The sequence below is a fragment of the Chiloscyllium plagiosum genome, unplaced genomic scaffold, assembly GCF_037043375.1.
Source record: "Chiloscyllium plagiosum isolate Xiang-an unplaced genomic scaffold, Cpla_swu_hap1 HiC_scaffold_23, whole genome shotgun sequence".
NCBI classification, from domain to species: Eukaryota; Metazoa; Chordata; class Chondrichthyes; order Orectolobiformes; family Hemiscylliidae; genus Chiloscyllium; species Chiloscyllium plagiosum.
In genome coordinates, this window is record NW_028270161.1 from 22,840,478 (window position 1) to 22,855,408 (window position 14,931).

The following is a 14,931-nucleotide window of genomic DNA, read 5'->3' on the forward strand; positions in this document are numbered from 1 at the left end:
CATCACTCCCCCCCAACCTATCACCTTCTTCCTCACCTTCATCCACCTATCGCTTTCTCAGCTACCTTTCCCAAAACCCCACCCCCTCCTATTTATCTCTCAGTCCTGACCCACATGCCTCATTCCTGATGAAGGGCTAATGCCCGAAACGTCGATTCTCCTGCTCCTCGGATGCTGCCTGACCTGCTGTGCTTTTCCAACACTACACTCTCAACTCTGTATTGGAATAATCTAACTTGAAGTGTTGCTAGTTCTGGAGCATGTCTTCAGTACTCCAACTGGGGATGTTGTTACTCAAAGATTCTTCAGTGTTCAGTATGGTCTGCCATAGCTTTACGCTATGTGGAGTGGGTTTAATTGGCTGAAGTCAGATGGAGTATAATGTAAGCAAATGTGAGTTCATGCACTGTGATGAGAGGAATCAAAAGGCAGACTATTATTTAAATAAATAAAGATTCAACAACAGTGCAGCAAAGAGCTATCTGGTGTTCTGCAGATGCAGCAAGTAATTAAGTAGGCAAATGGAATTTTGACCTTTACTGCTACTGGGGTTGGAATATAAATGTATGGAAGTGTTGTTGCAACTGTACTGGGAGTTGGTGATACCATACTTGGAACAGTATGTACTGTTTTGGTCCGTGTATTTAAGAAAGGATATACTAGCACTGAGGGAAGTTCAAAATGGTTCATTAGGCTGATCCTCGGGATGAAGGAGTTGACTTATCAAGAAGGGTGAAACAGGTGAGGCCTTTATTTATTAGAATTTTAAAAAATGAAAAGTGTTATATTGAAACATGCGAGATTCTGAGGGCACTTGACATTGTAGATGTTAAAAGGATGCTTCAACTGGGAGGAGAATCTCAAAATTGGAGGCACAATGTAGATGTATAAAGGGACTTGGGTATCCTAGTCAATCAGTCACTGAAGGCCAACATGCAAATGCAATAAGCTGTTAGGCAGGCTAATGGAACATTAACTTTTATTGCAAGAGGATTTGAGTACAGGAGTAGTGAAGCCTTGCATCAGTTGTGTTGGAGCTTGGTTAGAACACACTGTAACACTGGGTGTAGTTTGGATCTCCTTCTCTCAGGTAAGATATTATTACCACAGAGGAAGTACAACAAAAGTTCATCAGACTTGTTTCTCGGGTGGCAGGACTGTCCTATGAAGACAGATTGTGCAAATGGGCTTGCATTCTCTAGAATTTCAATGAATGAGGGATGATCTCATTGAATCTTCAGAATACTTAAAGAGATGGTGATAAATGCCCTGGTTGGAAAATCTAGAACCAGGTGGTTTAATTTAAAAATACATGGAGAGCCACCTAGGACTGAAATGAGGAGACATATTTTTACTCAGAATCTGGTAAATAGAGTCATGCAGTCATAAAGTCATACAATATAGCAACAGAGCCTTCAGTCCAACTCATAGAATCATAGCCCTATTCCTGATGAAAGGCTTTTGCCCGAAACATCGATTTTCCTGCTCCTCGGATGCTGCCTGACCTACTGTGCTTTTCCAGCACCACTCTAAACTAGATTCATAGAATCATAGAGTCATACAGCACAGCAACAGAGCCTTTGGTCCAACTCATAGGACCATAGAATCATACAGCACAGCAACAGAGCCTTCGGTCCAACTCATAGAATCATAGAGTCATTCAGTTTGCAAAAAGGTCCTTTGGTGAAACCATTCCACGCCAACCATGTTCCCAAAACAAACTAGTTCCACCTGCTTGCATTTGGCCCATATCCCTCCAAACCTTTCCTAATCATGTACTTATCCAGATGTCTTTTAAGTGTTGTAACTATACTCGCATCCACCACATCCTCTGGTAGTTCATTCTATACACTAACCACTAAAACAGTTGCCCCTCATTGCCTTTTTAAAACTTTCTCCTCTCACCTTAAAAATACACCACTTTGTTTTGAACTCCGTCACCTTATGGAAAAGACCTTTGCTATTCATCTTATCAATGCCCCTCAAGATGTTTCATAAATGTGTATAAGGTTACCCTCTACCTCATGCACTCTAGTGAAAAAAGTTCCAGCTTATCCCTCTCCTTCTAACTCAAAACCTTCATTCCTGGCAACATCCTGGTAAATCTTTTCTGAACCCTCTCCAGTTTAATGACATCTTTGCTATAACAAGGTGACCAGAACTGCACACAGTACTCTAGAAGAGGCCTCACCAATGTCCTATGCTATCTCAACATGACATCCCAACTCCTATACTCTAGAGATTTATCTAACGTTTTGTTAGATTCCTCTTCAGTAATGTGAGCTGTTTTCAATACATCAATATTTCTTTCACTGAGCTCTCTAACCTCCATTTTTTACTTGACAGTAAAAATTGATACAAAATACTCATTTAAAATCTCTCCTGTCTCCCAAGGTTCAATACCAAGATGACCTTGTTGGTCTTTAAGGGGCCCTACTCTCTCTTTTCCTCTTAATGTACTTGTAGAATCTCTTTGTGTTATCCTTAACCTTATCTGTCAAGGCTATCTCAATATCCCCTCTTTTTCTTCCTGATATGCCTCTTAAGAATGCCTCTACATTCTTTATATTCTTCAAGAGATTCATTTGATGCAAGTTGTCTATATCTAATATATGATTCTTTTTATTTTTGACTAGAATCTCAATATTATTATTCATTCATTGTTCCCTAATCATACCAGCCAAGTTTTTACCAAAATACAATACCTCACATTTGGAATTCTGGCTATGGAAGCACAGTTGTTGAGTATATTTTAAATTGAGGTTGATAAGTCTTTGGTTATTGATACTGAAAAGAGTTATGGGAATAGTATGAGTACAAGGCAGTCAACCATGATCAGATTAAATGGCGGGGCAGACTTGATAGGCAGGATTGCCTACTCCCCGTCTTCCTCCATTTACAAAATAAGAGGACACTCACTTAAAACAGAGAGGCGCAGGATTTTTTTTCTTTGAAGATAGTGAATATCTGAAATAATCTAACCCAGAGAATTATGAAAGCTAGATCACTAAAAATATTTAAGGAGGGGGTAGTTGTTTGAAATACCAGGGAGTTGAGGGTATGGAAGAGTAAAGGACTGAGGCAGACCAGCCATGATTCTATTGAATGGCAAGGCAGGCCTGAGGGGTCAAATGGCCAATTCCTGTCCTATTTGTTTTGTTTCATGTCTCAACAGACTGATCTATCTCTCATTTTAAGATTACGGCTCATTGTTATGAAATTCCCAGAGTAAATGATTTACTTTTTTTGATCTTATTAACTCCTTTAATGACCTTATACACCTCAATCACCCCTTAATTTTCTATATGAAGGGATAACACAAATAATTAACACAGCCTGCCATCATAATTTAACTTGCAAAGCTCATTTTGGTGAAATGATTTGTGTTCAGAACATCTGGAAACAACCTTGGAATTAGACTGAGCAACATCAGGAAACCCTTCTCCGATAGAAATTCTGGAATTTTCTCCCAGGATGTCTTTCAATCAAGCAATGCAGGACTGATGTTTCCAGATTTTTGGGAGGCAAGGGCATCACACAAAACCTTTTTTTTTAGTAAAAGTGAGTCAATGGAGTTGAAGTACAGGTTAGCTGTGTTCTAATAAAATGGCAGAATAACTGGACCCCTCCTGCTCCCCGACAGGAAGTCAACTGACAGATGACATGAAGTAGAACTGACAAACTCCAAGGAAAGGTTTACTGCCCACACTCCACCGGGAACTGGACTAAGCAAGCTAAATAGTGAGGTTTGTGTGAAACACTTTGCAATGAATTACTTTATTTATTTATTATATCAATGACTTACCTCCTTGGTAATCATACAAAGCTACTGCAGTCACACCAGCATTGGCAATGTCATAAATACTCTCTGCATCTATAAATAAATTATAACAACAAGATTTTAAGCAACAGGAAATGATACCGGTCCTGTAATTTTGATGATTTTAGCCATTACCTGACCGTATTTTTAAACCCATCTGTCCACTGTTCTTCCATATCCCTTAAATGTGATTATTGTTAAAGTTCCCAAACACACCAATGCCCTCATTTATACCAACTCACGCTCCTCCCCATACCCTCAAAACCATTTTTCCCCACAGCACAATCCAGAGTATATTATCCTTCACATGCATCCAGATGATCTAGAGACGGTATCTCACCAGCTTTGGCCTCTGTGTTCACTGGTGCCAACTCCTCATAGTCTCCCTGATCATCCACATCTTCCTTGGGCACTGTTTGCTGAGAATAGTCCATAATGTTTTCATAGTCTTCATCAGTCACTTGCTGTAAAGCATAACAGATAGGCAAGCAATTTGTAACTAAATGTCACACTCAGCAAGATGGGCAATAGGCATTGCTACAACAGGCTCTACAATGAGAGATGACCTATGGCCTTTGCTGATAAATACAGACATGGAATTCCCAAGAGGATAGGGTCAGCCTTGCCTGTAACATGCCCGTGCCTGACATAATGAAATAGCTTTGCTATGAGGTCTAAGCTGATCACCAAAATCCACCGAAATCCTTCTTTACATCATCAGATTGCAATCTGTATGTTTAATCAGACCTTGACTGTCATTCTTACTCTGGCCCAATGAATTATTTTCCACCGAGATAACAATAAGTTAAAACCAACAAGTAGGAACGTGCTAATGAGCCTCAAAAAATAAAGTTTAGGCATCCCCCTACTTGGAATGGGCAATACAGTGAACCCTCCCATCCTCAACTCCATTACCATATCTGTCTGTACAGTAAAGTCCTTGGGAAACCCTTCCCCCATAGAACATAGGATATCAGTGGTGGAGTGACTCAAATTGCAGAATTCAGATAGAGTTAATAAATTTGCGGATGACGCTAAGGTCGGAGGAGTTGTGAGTAATGCCAAAGGATGTTGCAGGTTACAAGTGGATATAGATAAGCTGCAGAGCCAGGCTGAGAGGTGGCAAATGGAGTTTAATGTGGGAAAGTGTGAGGTGATTCACTTTAGACAGAGTAACTGGAATGCAAAGTACTGGGCTAATGGTAAGATTCTTGGGAGTGTAGATGAGCAGAGAGATCTCGGTGTCCATGTACATAGATCCTTGAAAGTTGCCACCCAGGTTGTAGGATTGTTAAGAAGGCATACAGTATGTTAGCTTTGGCCCTCGATGTTGCACTGACCTGTGGAACCAATCTGAAGCCCATATATCCTACATTATTCCATTTTCATCTATATGTTTATCCATTGACTCTAAATGCCCTTAAAGTTGGGGAGTCCACTCCTGTTGCAGGCAGTGCATTCCACGCCCCGACTACTCTCTGAGTAAAGACACTACCTCTGATATCTATCCCATATCTATCATCCCTCAAATTAAAGCTATGTCCCCTCCTGTTTGCCATCACCATCTGAGGAAAAAGGCTCTCCCTATCCACCCGATCTAACCCACTGATTATTTTATATGTCTCAATTAAGTCACCGCTCAAGCTTCTCTCTAATGAAAACACCCTCAAGTCCCTCAGCCTTTCCTCATAAGACATTCCCTCCATACCAGGCAACATCCTAGTAAATCTCCTCTGAACCCCTTCCAAAACCTACACATCCTTCCTATAATGTGGTGACCAAAACTGTACACAATACTCCAAGTGTGGCCACACCAGAGTTTTGTACAGCTGCAGCATGACCTTGTGCCTCTGAAACTCAATCCCTCTATCAATAAAAGCTAACATACTATATGCCTTCTGAACAATCCTACAACCTGGGTGGCAACTTTCAAGGATCTATGTACATGGACACTGAGATCTCTCTGCTCATCTACACTACCAAGAATCTTACCATTAGCCCAGTACTTTGTATTCCAGTTACTCCGTCTAAAGTGTATCACCTCACACTTTTCCGCATTAAACTCCATTTGCCACCTCTCAGCCCAGCTCTGCAGCTTATCTATATCCACTTGTAACCTGCAACATCCTTTGGCATTACTCACAACTCCACCGACCTTAGCGTCATCCGCAAATTTATTAACTCTATCTGAATTCTGCAATTTGAGTCACTCCACCACTGATAGCCATGTTTTGAGCTTCAAGAACACTAAGCTCTGGAAACCCCTCCCTAAACGTCTCTGCCTCTCTTCCTTTAAGACATCCCTCAGAACCTACTACTTTGACCAAGCATTTACTCAGCTGCCCTATTATTTCCTCATGTAGCTCCGTGCTATACATTGCTTTATGATGCCCATGTGAAGTGACTTAATACGTTTTATTGGGTTTAAAGTGCAAGTTGTTGCAATTGCAGTAACTCCCTCTGTACTGTTTCATCAACCACTTCCAGTCACATACAGCATAGTTACATTTAAAATGAAGCTCCCTCTACACTTTCCCCAAGCACTTGTGGGATAGATACAGTATATACCTAGTAACTCTCCCTTTATGTAATTCCATTATCTATACCCAAGATGGGTAGAGTATGCAGTTACATACACAGTAAAGCTCTCTAATCTAAAGGGCAGGCAAAGCATAATGTTCCCTCTGCCAACTATTACACTGGGTGACTTTTTATTAGAATGGCACTTATTATCAGATCAGTTAGAATACAGGAACAAGGATGTACTGCTATGGCTTATAAGGCTCTGGTCGGATCGCATTTAGAATATTGTGAGCAATTTTGGACCCCGTATCTCAGGAAGGTTGTGCTGCCCTTGGAAGGGATCCACAGGCAGTTTACAACAATGACCCTGGGGATGAAGGGCTCGTCATATAAGGAGCAGTTGAGGACCTTGAGTTTGTATGGAGTTTAGAATAATGAGGCGGATTTCATTGAAACTTACAGAATACAGAGAGACCTGGATGGAGTGGATGTGAAAATGTTTCCCCTGGTACGAGAGATTAGGACCTGAGGGCACAGCCTCAGAGTGAAGGGACGATCTTTTAAAAATAAGATGAGGAGAAATTTCTTCAGCCAGAGGATGGAGAATCTATGGAATGTATTGCTGCAGTGGGCTGTGGAAGCCAAGTTATTGAATGTATTGAAGACATACTTAGATAGTTCCTTGATTAGTAAGGAGATCAAAGGTTGTAGGGAGATGGGATTGAGAAACATATCAGCTGAATGGCCTAATTCTGCTGCTCTATTTTATGGTTTTATGTGTTTTCCCATTTCCCAAAGTGGCCACCATCTGGTCTTCTAATGCCAACCCTGGCTGAAACATTGGCTGTGGTGCTTAGGTCTCATGGTGACTCTGTGATTGCCCAAAACTATTCCATGTAGAAACATTACTTTGGGTAGAAAATGCTTGAGAAAGTACACGGAATGCTGTAGAAACTTTAATGTTCTGCCTTGTCCTTTGGTGGTTAATGATCAGATATCCATTACCTCCTGGTAAGACTCAGGATTGTCATAGACAGAGGCTTCATCTGGCTCTGGCTCTGGCTCTGGCTTTGGATTTGGCTCTGGCTCTGGCTCTTGTTCTGGTTGTGGCTCTGGCTCTGGCTCTGGCTCTGGCTCATTCATTGCTTTTTGACCCCGGGTTCGAGGAACAGGTGGAAGCCGTTTTGTTCTCTCAGGTTCTTGTATTTCTGCCTCTTCCTCCTGGCACACTTCCTCCTGTGAATGAAGAGGGTTAAAGGTTAATGTGGGAGGAATCGTTTGAACCCGAGTGCATTGTATAAGTGGTCAGTTCCCAACACATCTGGCTGATGACCTCTCAACTCAAGACCTTCTGTCATTCAGTAATTTTTTTAACTCTCTGTTTAATCCATCCCACTTGGCTCAATTCTCTCTCTCGTGTCTTCCCAAGGAACATCACCATCCCCCCTACCCAACCCAATCAGTGCTTCCTTTCACTTTCCCTCCCGGATTTTCATTTTTTTTAAACCAACTCATTTTATTTCCTGTTCTAACCCCGCACCAAGGCCTCAAGCTCTTTTCAGACATTTTCTCAGATGCCTGAGATTCTGACATCACAAATCCAGCTGTTTGTTCACATGTTAATCCTGATGGTGTGTGTGTGAGGTCCTCCCTGTCTGAAGACCCCACACAACTGCCCATTCAACAGGAGTGGCTTCAGTGACTGGTCCTCCTATCACCAACGTTTGAATCTTTCATCAGCCTGGCATAGACAAAAGATTCAGATCAGTGGCACACAGCCATACAGCAAACAAACTTGCTGACACATTATGTGAAGACACACTCCCAGGCTTTCAATAATGTGTGCAGTCAGAGAGACATATGGATGACTCTGTGAGTAAATGGTGAGAAGGAGCTGCCAATCCATGTGCTGATGAATAGCGTTTTGCACTCCACACTATGTTCATGGATTGTCTGCCTTGACCCAGTGACAGCAGTCTGTTCCTCACTCAGCAGGTCAAAGCTTCATAGTCTCAATCCAGAGATTGGAACCCATTTGAGTGGGAGCAGCGGCCGAGTTGAGGTGAACCCGGGAGACTACAGCTAAGGTAAGAGTTTTTTTCAAAATTACTTACCTGTAGCGGGCAGCGGTGTTTTGTTTTCTCTCTCCTTCACAGAAAGAGCGGGAGCAGCAGAGGAAGTGACGGCAAGCAGAGGGGCAGCTGAGACCCGGAAGCAGTTAGTGTAAACTTAGCTGGGTAGGTTTTTTCACCCTTTAAAAGCGTGAAGGACCTCCTGCGGCCATTCCCCTCAAGAACAAGTATACCGTTTTGGATACTTGTGGGGGGGATGACTTACCAGGGGTAAGTAACGGGGCTCAGGTCTCTGGCACGGAGCCTGTCCCCGTTACTCAGAAGGGAAGGGTGAAGAAGAGCAGAGCAGTAGTAATTAGGGACTCGATAGTTAGGGGCACAGATAGGCGGTTTTGTGGGAACGAGAGAGACTCACGTTTGGTATGTTGCCTCCCAGGTGCAAGGGTACGTGATGTCTCTGATCGTGTTTTCCGGGTCCTGGAGGGGGAGGGGGAGCAACCCGAAGTCGTGGTCCACATTGGCACCAACGACATAGGTAGGAGGAGTGCTGAGGATGTTAGACAGGCTTTCAGGGAGCTAGGTTGGAAGCTCGGAGTTAGAACAAACAGAGTTGTTGTCTCTGGTTTGTTACCCGTGCCACGTGATAGAGATTCGAGGAATAGGGAGAGAGAACACTTAAATGCGTGGCTTCAGGGATGGTGCAGGAGGGAGGGGTTCCAGTTTTTGGATAACTGGGGTTCTTTCTGGGGACGGTGGGACCTCTATAAACAGGATGGTCTACACCTGAACCTGAGGGGAACCAGTATCCTTGGGGGGAGGTTTGCTAGTGCTCTTGGGGGGGGTTTAAACTAACTCGGCAGGGGCATGGGAACCCAGATTGTAGCTTCAGGGTGCAGGGCCTGGAGTGTAGGGAGGTGAGGAACATGGCATCAATTTCCAAGGAGGGTGCCTGTAAACAGGGAAGTGGCTTGAAGTGTGTATACTTCAATGCAAGAAGTATACGAAATAAGGTAGGTGAACTTGCAGCGTGGGTTGGTACCTGGGACTTCGATGTTGTGGCTATTACGGAGACATGGCTAGAACAGGGACAGGATTGGCTGTTGCAGGTTCCGGGATTTAAATGTTTTAGTAGGGTCAGAGGTGGGGGTAAAAGAGGGGGAGGTGTGGCATTGCTTGTCAAAGATAGTATTACAGCGGTGGAAAGGACGATGGATGAGGACTTGCCATCTGAGGTAGTTTGGGCTGAGGTTAGGAATAGGAAAGGTGAGGTCACCCTGTTAGGAGTCTTTTACAGGCCTCCTAATAGTCCTAGAATCATTGAAGAAAGGATTGGGAAGGTGATTCAGGAGATGAGTGACAGTAATAGGGTGGTTGTTATGGGGGACTTTAACTTTCCTGATATTGATTGGGAAAGCTATAGCTCAAGTTCGTTAGATGGGTCAGTGTTTGTTCAATGTGTGCAGGAGAGTTTCCTGACACAATATGTAGACAGGCCAACAAGAGGTGAGGCCATACTGGATTTGGTTCTGGGTAACGAACCAGGCCAGGTATTAGAATTAAAGGTAGGTGAGCACTTTGGGGATAGTGACCATAATTCGGTGATTTTTACACTCGTGATGGAGAGGGATAAGTGTGTACTACAGGGCAAGAGTTATAGTTGGGGTAAGGGAAATTATGATGCGGTGAGGCATGACTTAGGATGTGTGGCTTGGAAAAGTAGACTCCAAGGCAAGAGTGTAAAGGATATGTGGAACTTGTTCAAGGGGCAACTATTGAGTGTCCTTGATAATTATGTACCTGTCAGGCAGGAAGGAAAGGGTCGTGCGAGGGAGCCGTGGTTTAATAAGGAATTGGAATCCCTTGTTAAATGGAAGAGGGCGGCCTATCTCAAGATGAGACGTGAAGGTTCAATTGGGGCGATTGAGAGTTATAGGGTAGCCAGGAAGGACCTGAAGAGAGAGCTAAAAGCAGCAAGGAGGGGACATGAAAGGTCCTTAGTCGATAGGATTAGGGAAAACCCTAAGGCTTTCTATAGGTATGTTAGGAATAAAAGAATGACTAGGGTAGGAATAGGTCCAGTCAAGGATAGTAGTGGGAAGTTGCGTGTGGAGGCGGAAGAGATTGGGGAGACACTGAATGAATACTTTTCTTCAGTATTTACTCAGGAACAGGGCATTGTTGTAGATGAGAATACTGAGTCACAAATAAGTAGAATGGATGGCTTTGAGGTATGTAGAGAAGAGGTGTTGGAAATCCTGGAAAAGGTGAAAATTGATAAGTCCCCTGGGCCTGATGGCATTTATCCTAGGATTCTCTGGGAAGCAAGGGAGGAGATTGCAGAGCCATTGGCCTTGATTTTTATGTCCTCTTTGTCTACAGGAGTAGTCCCAGAAGACTGGAGGATAGCAAATGTGGTTCCCTTGTTCAAAAAGGGGAGTAGGGATAGCCCTAGTAACTATAGGCCGGTGAGTCTCACTTCTGTTGTGGGCAAAGTCTTAGAGAGAATTGTAAGGGATAGGATTTATGCACATCTGGATAGGAATAATGTGATCAAGGATAGTCAGCATGGTTTTGTGAAGGGCAAGTCGTGCCTCACAAACCTTATTGAATTCTTTGAAAAGGTGACGAAGGAGGTTGATGAGGGGAAAGCGGTAGATGTGGTATATATGGATTTTAGTAAGGCGTTTGATAAGGTTCCCCATGGTAGGCTACTGCAGAAAATACGGAGATATGGCATTGAGGGTGAATTGGAGGTTTGGATTAGGAATTGGCTGGATGGAAGAAGACAGAGGGTAGTAGTTGATGGCAAAGTTTCTTCATGGAGTGCCGTCACTAGCGGTGTTCCGCAAGGATCTGTTTTGGGACCATTGCTGTTTGTCATTTTTATAAATGACCTGGAAGAGGGGTTAGAAGGTTGGGTGAGCAAGTTTGCGGATGATACGAAAGTCGGAGGAGTTGTTGACAGTGAGGAAGCATGTGGCAGGTTACAGCAGGATATAGAGAAGCTGCAGAGCTGGGCAGAAAGGTGGCAGATGGAATTCAATGTAGCTAAGTGCGAGGTGATTCACTTTGGGAAGAATAACAAAAAGATGGGGTACTGGGCTAATGGTCGGATACTTGGTAGTGTGGATGAACAGAGGGATCTTGGTGTCCATGTACACAGATCTCTGAAAGTTGCCACCCAGGTAAATAGTGCGGTGAGGAAGGCATATGGCGTACTGGCTTTTATTGGTAGAGGAATTGAGTTCCGGAGTCCTGAGGTCATGATGCAGTTGTATAAGACTCTGGTACGGCCGCATCTGGAATATTGTGTGCAGTTTTGGTCGCCATACTATAGGAAGGATGTGGAGGCATTGGAACGGGTGCAGAGGAGGTTTACCAGGATGTTGCCTGGTATGGAAGGAAAATCGTATGAGGAAAGACTGAGGCACTTGGAGCTGTTTTCACTAGAGAAAAGAAGGTTTAGGGGTGACTTGATTGAGGTGTACAAGATGATTAGGGGGTTAGATAGGGTAGACAGTATGAACCTTTTCCCGCGTATGGAGTCGGGTATTACAAGAGGGCATAGCTTTAAATTAAGGGGGGGTAGATATAGGACTGATGTTAGGGGTAGGTTCTTCACTCAGCGAGTCGTTAGTTCATGGAATGCCCTACCAGTAACAGTGGTGGACTCTCCCTCTTTATGGGCATTTAAGAGGGCATTGGATAGGTATATGGAGGATAGTGGGTTAGTGTAGTTTAGGTGGGCTTGGATCGGCGCAACATCGAGGGCCCAAGGGCCTGTACTGCGCTGTATTCTTCTATGTTCTATGTTCACTTCAAAGGGGCAGGGAGAGCTGTACCCTCAGAGGGCAGTATTAAGGGTGTGCCACACTCTCAGAGGGCAGTACAGAGAGTGTGCATCACTCTCAGAGGGGCAGCACTGAGGGTGTGCTGCACTCTCAGAGGGGCAATACTGAGGGAGTTCCGCACTTGAGAGGGCAGCAGTGAGGGAGTGCTGCACTCTCAGATGGCAGTACTGAGGGAGCGCGGCACTCTAGAGGGGCAACACTGAGGGAGTGTTGCATTATAGAGGGCAGTAGTGAGGAAGTGCTGCACTCTCAGAGGGCAGTACCAAGGGAATGCCACACTCTCAGAGGGCCAGTACTGAGGGGTTGCTGCATTCTCAGAGGTGCAGTACTGAGGGAATGCCACACTCTCAGAGGGCAGTACTGAGGGAGTGCTGCACTGTCAGAGGGGCAGCACTGAGGGAGTGCCACACTTTCAGAGGGGCAGTACTGAGGGAGTGCCACACTCTCAGAGGGGCAGCACTGAGGGAGTGCCACACTCTCAGAGGGGCAGTACTCAGGGAGTGCCACATTCTCAGAGGGGCAGTACTGAGGGTGTGCTGCACTCTCAGAGGGGCAATACTGAGGGAGTTCCGCACTTGAGAGGGCAGCAGTGAGGGAATGCTGCACTCTCAGATGGCAGTACTGAGGGAGCGCTGCACTCTAGAGGGGCAGCACTGAAGGAGTGTTGCGCTATAGAGGGCAGTAGTGAGGGAGTGCTGCACTCTCAGAGGGCAGTACCAAGGGAATGCCACACTCTCAGAGGGGCAGTGTTGAGGGGGTGCTGCATTCTCAGAGGTGCAGTACTGAGGGAATGCCGCACTCTCAGAGGGCAGCACTGAGGGAGTGCTGCTCTCTCAGAGGGGCAGCACTGAGGGAGTGCCACACTTTCAGAGGGGCAGTACTGAGGGAGTGCCACACTTTCAGAGGGGCAGTACTGAGGGAGTGCCACACTTTCAGAGGGGCAGTACTGAGGGAGTGCCACACTCTCAGAGGGGCAGCACTGAGGGCGTGCCACACTCTCAGAGGGGCAGTACTCAGGGAGTGCCACACTCTCAGAGGGCAGCACTGAGGGAGTGCCACACTTTCAGAGGGGCAGCACTGAGGGAGTGCCACACTCTCAGAGGGCAGCACTAAGGGAGTGCCACACTCTCAGAGGGGCAGTACTCAGGGAGTGCCACACTCTCAGAGGGGCAGCATTGAGGGAGTGCCACACTCTCAGAGGGGCAGTACTCAGGGAGTGCCACACTCTCAGAGGGGCAGCACTGAGGGCGTGCCACACTCTCAGAGGGGTAGTACTGAGGGAATGCCGCACTCTCAGAGGGCAGTACTGAGGGAGTGCTGCACTCTCAGAGGGGCAGCACTGAGGGAGTGACACACTTTCAGAGGGGCAGTACTGAGGGAGTGCCACACTCTCAGAGGGCAGCACTGAGGAAGTGTTGCACTCTTGGAGGGAAGTACTGAGGGAGTGCCACACTTTCAGAGGGGCAGCACTGAGGGAGTGCCACACTCTCAGAGGGCAGCACTAAGGGAGTGCCACACTCTCAGAGGGGCAGTACTCAGGGAGTGCCACACTCTCAGAGGGCAGCACTGAGGGAGTGCCACACTTTCAGAGGGGCAGTACTGAGGGAGTGCCACACTCTCAGAGGGGCAGCATTGAGGGAGTGTCACACTCTCAGAGGGCAGCACTGAGGAAGTGTTGCACTCTTGGAGGGAAGTACTGAGGGAGTGCCACACTTTCAGAGGGGCAGCACTGAGGGAGTGCCACACTCTCAGAGGGCAGCACTAAGGGAGTGCCACACTCTCAGAGGGGCAGTACTGAGGGAGTGCCACACTCTCAGAGGGCAGCACTGAGGGAGTGCCACACTCTCAGAGGGGCAGTACTCAGGGAGTGCCGCACTCTCAGACGGCAGTACTGAGGGAGTGCCACACTCTCAGAGGGGCAGCACTGAGGGAGTGCCGCACTCTCAGATGGCAGCACGAAGGGAGTGCCACACTTTCAGAGGGCAGCACTGAGGAAGTGTTGCACTCTCGGAGGGAAGCACTGAGAGAGTGCCACACTTTCAGATGGCAGCACGAAGGGAGTGCCACACTTTCAGAGGGCAGCACTGAGGGAGTGCCACACTCTCAGAGGGCAGCACTGAGGAAGTGTTGCACTCTCGGAGGGAAGCACTGAGGGAGTGCCACACTTTCAGAGGGGCAGCACTGAGGGAGTGCCACACTCTCAGAGGGCAGCACTGAGGGCGTGCCACACTCTCAGGGTTCAGAATTGACGGAGTGCTACACTCTGGTGAGGCAGTGTTGATAGAATGCTGCATTGTTGGTGAACCAGTACTGCACTATTGACCAGCTGCCTTTCAGGTACAACATCAAAGCTGCTGCCATCTTCAGGGGTATTGCTCACGTGTTTCCGATGGGTATAATTTCCTGGGATAATTTTACAAACAAGACACTTGTGTCAGAAATCTCATTCCTGACACAAAAAAAACTCGAAACCTGTTTCTAACAGCAGTCACCATTACAGAGAAAGATCTCTCTACAGTAAAAGGTCAAACAAGTGCACTCCTTCCTCATAAAATAGGATGGAGGCAATAAACTTATCACGCAGCTGGCCAAAGTGTTAGGACAGAGTAGGTAATTGCACATAGCTCAAAGCTCACTTCCAGTGAGATACCAACTGGCTGTCACT

The 14,931-nt window shown here is 45.9% G+C and overlaps 1 protein-coding gene across 1 annotated transcript in view; it reads right to left on the reverse strand.

The window, feature by feature from the left end:
• hcls1 (hematopoietic cell-specific Lyn substrate 1) overlaps positions 1-14,931 on the reverse strand; it is a 116,769-nt gene that overhangs the window by 7,205 nt on the left and 94,633 nt on the right. The window contains exons 13-15 of the mRNA XM_043713927.2: positions 7,349-7,579; positions 4,161-4,284; positions 3,806-3,874 (exon numbers count right to left, since the gene is read on the reverse strand). Coding sequence (XP_043569862.2) covers positions 3,806-3,874; positions 4,161-4,284; positions 7,349-7,579 — 424 coding nt within the window. The remainder of the gene's footprint in view (positions 1-3,805; positions 3,875-4,160; positions 4,285-7,348; positions 7,580-14,931) is intronic.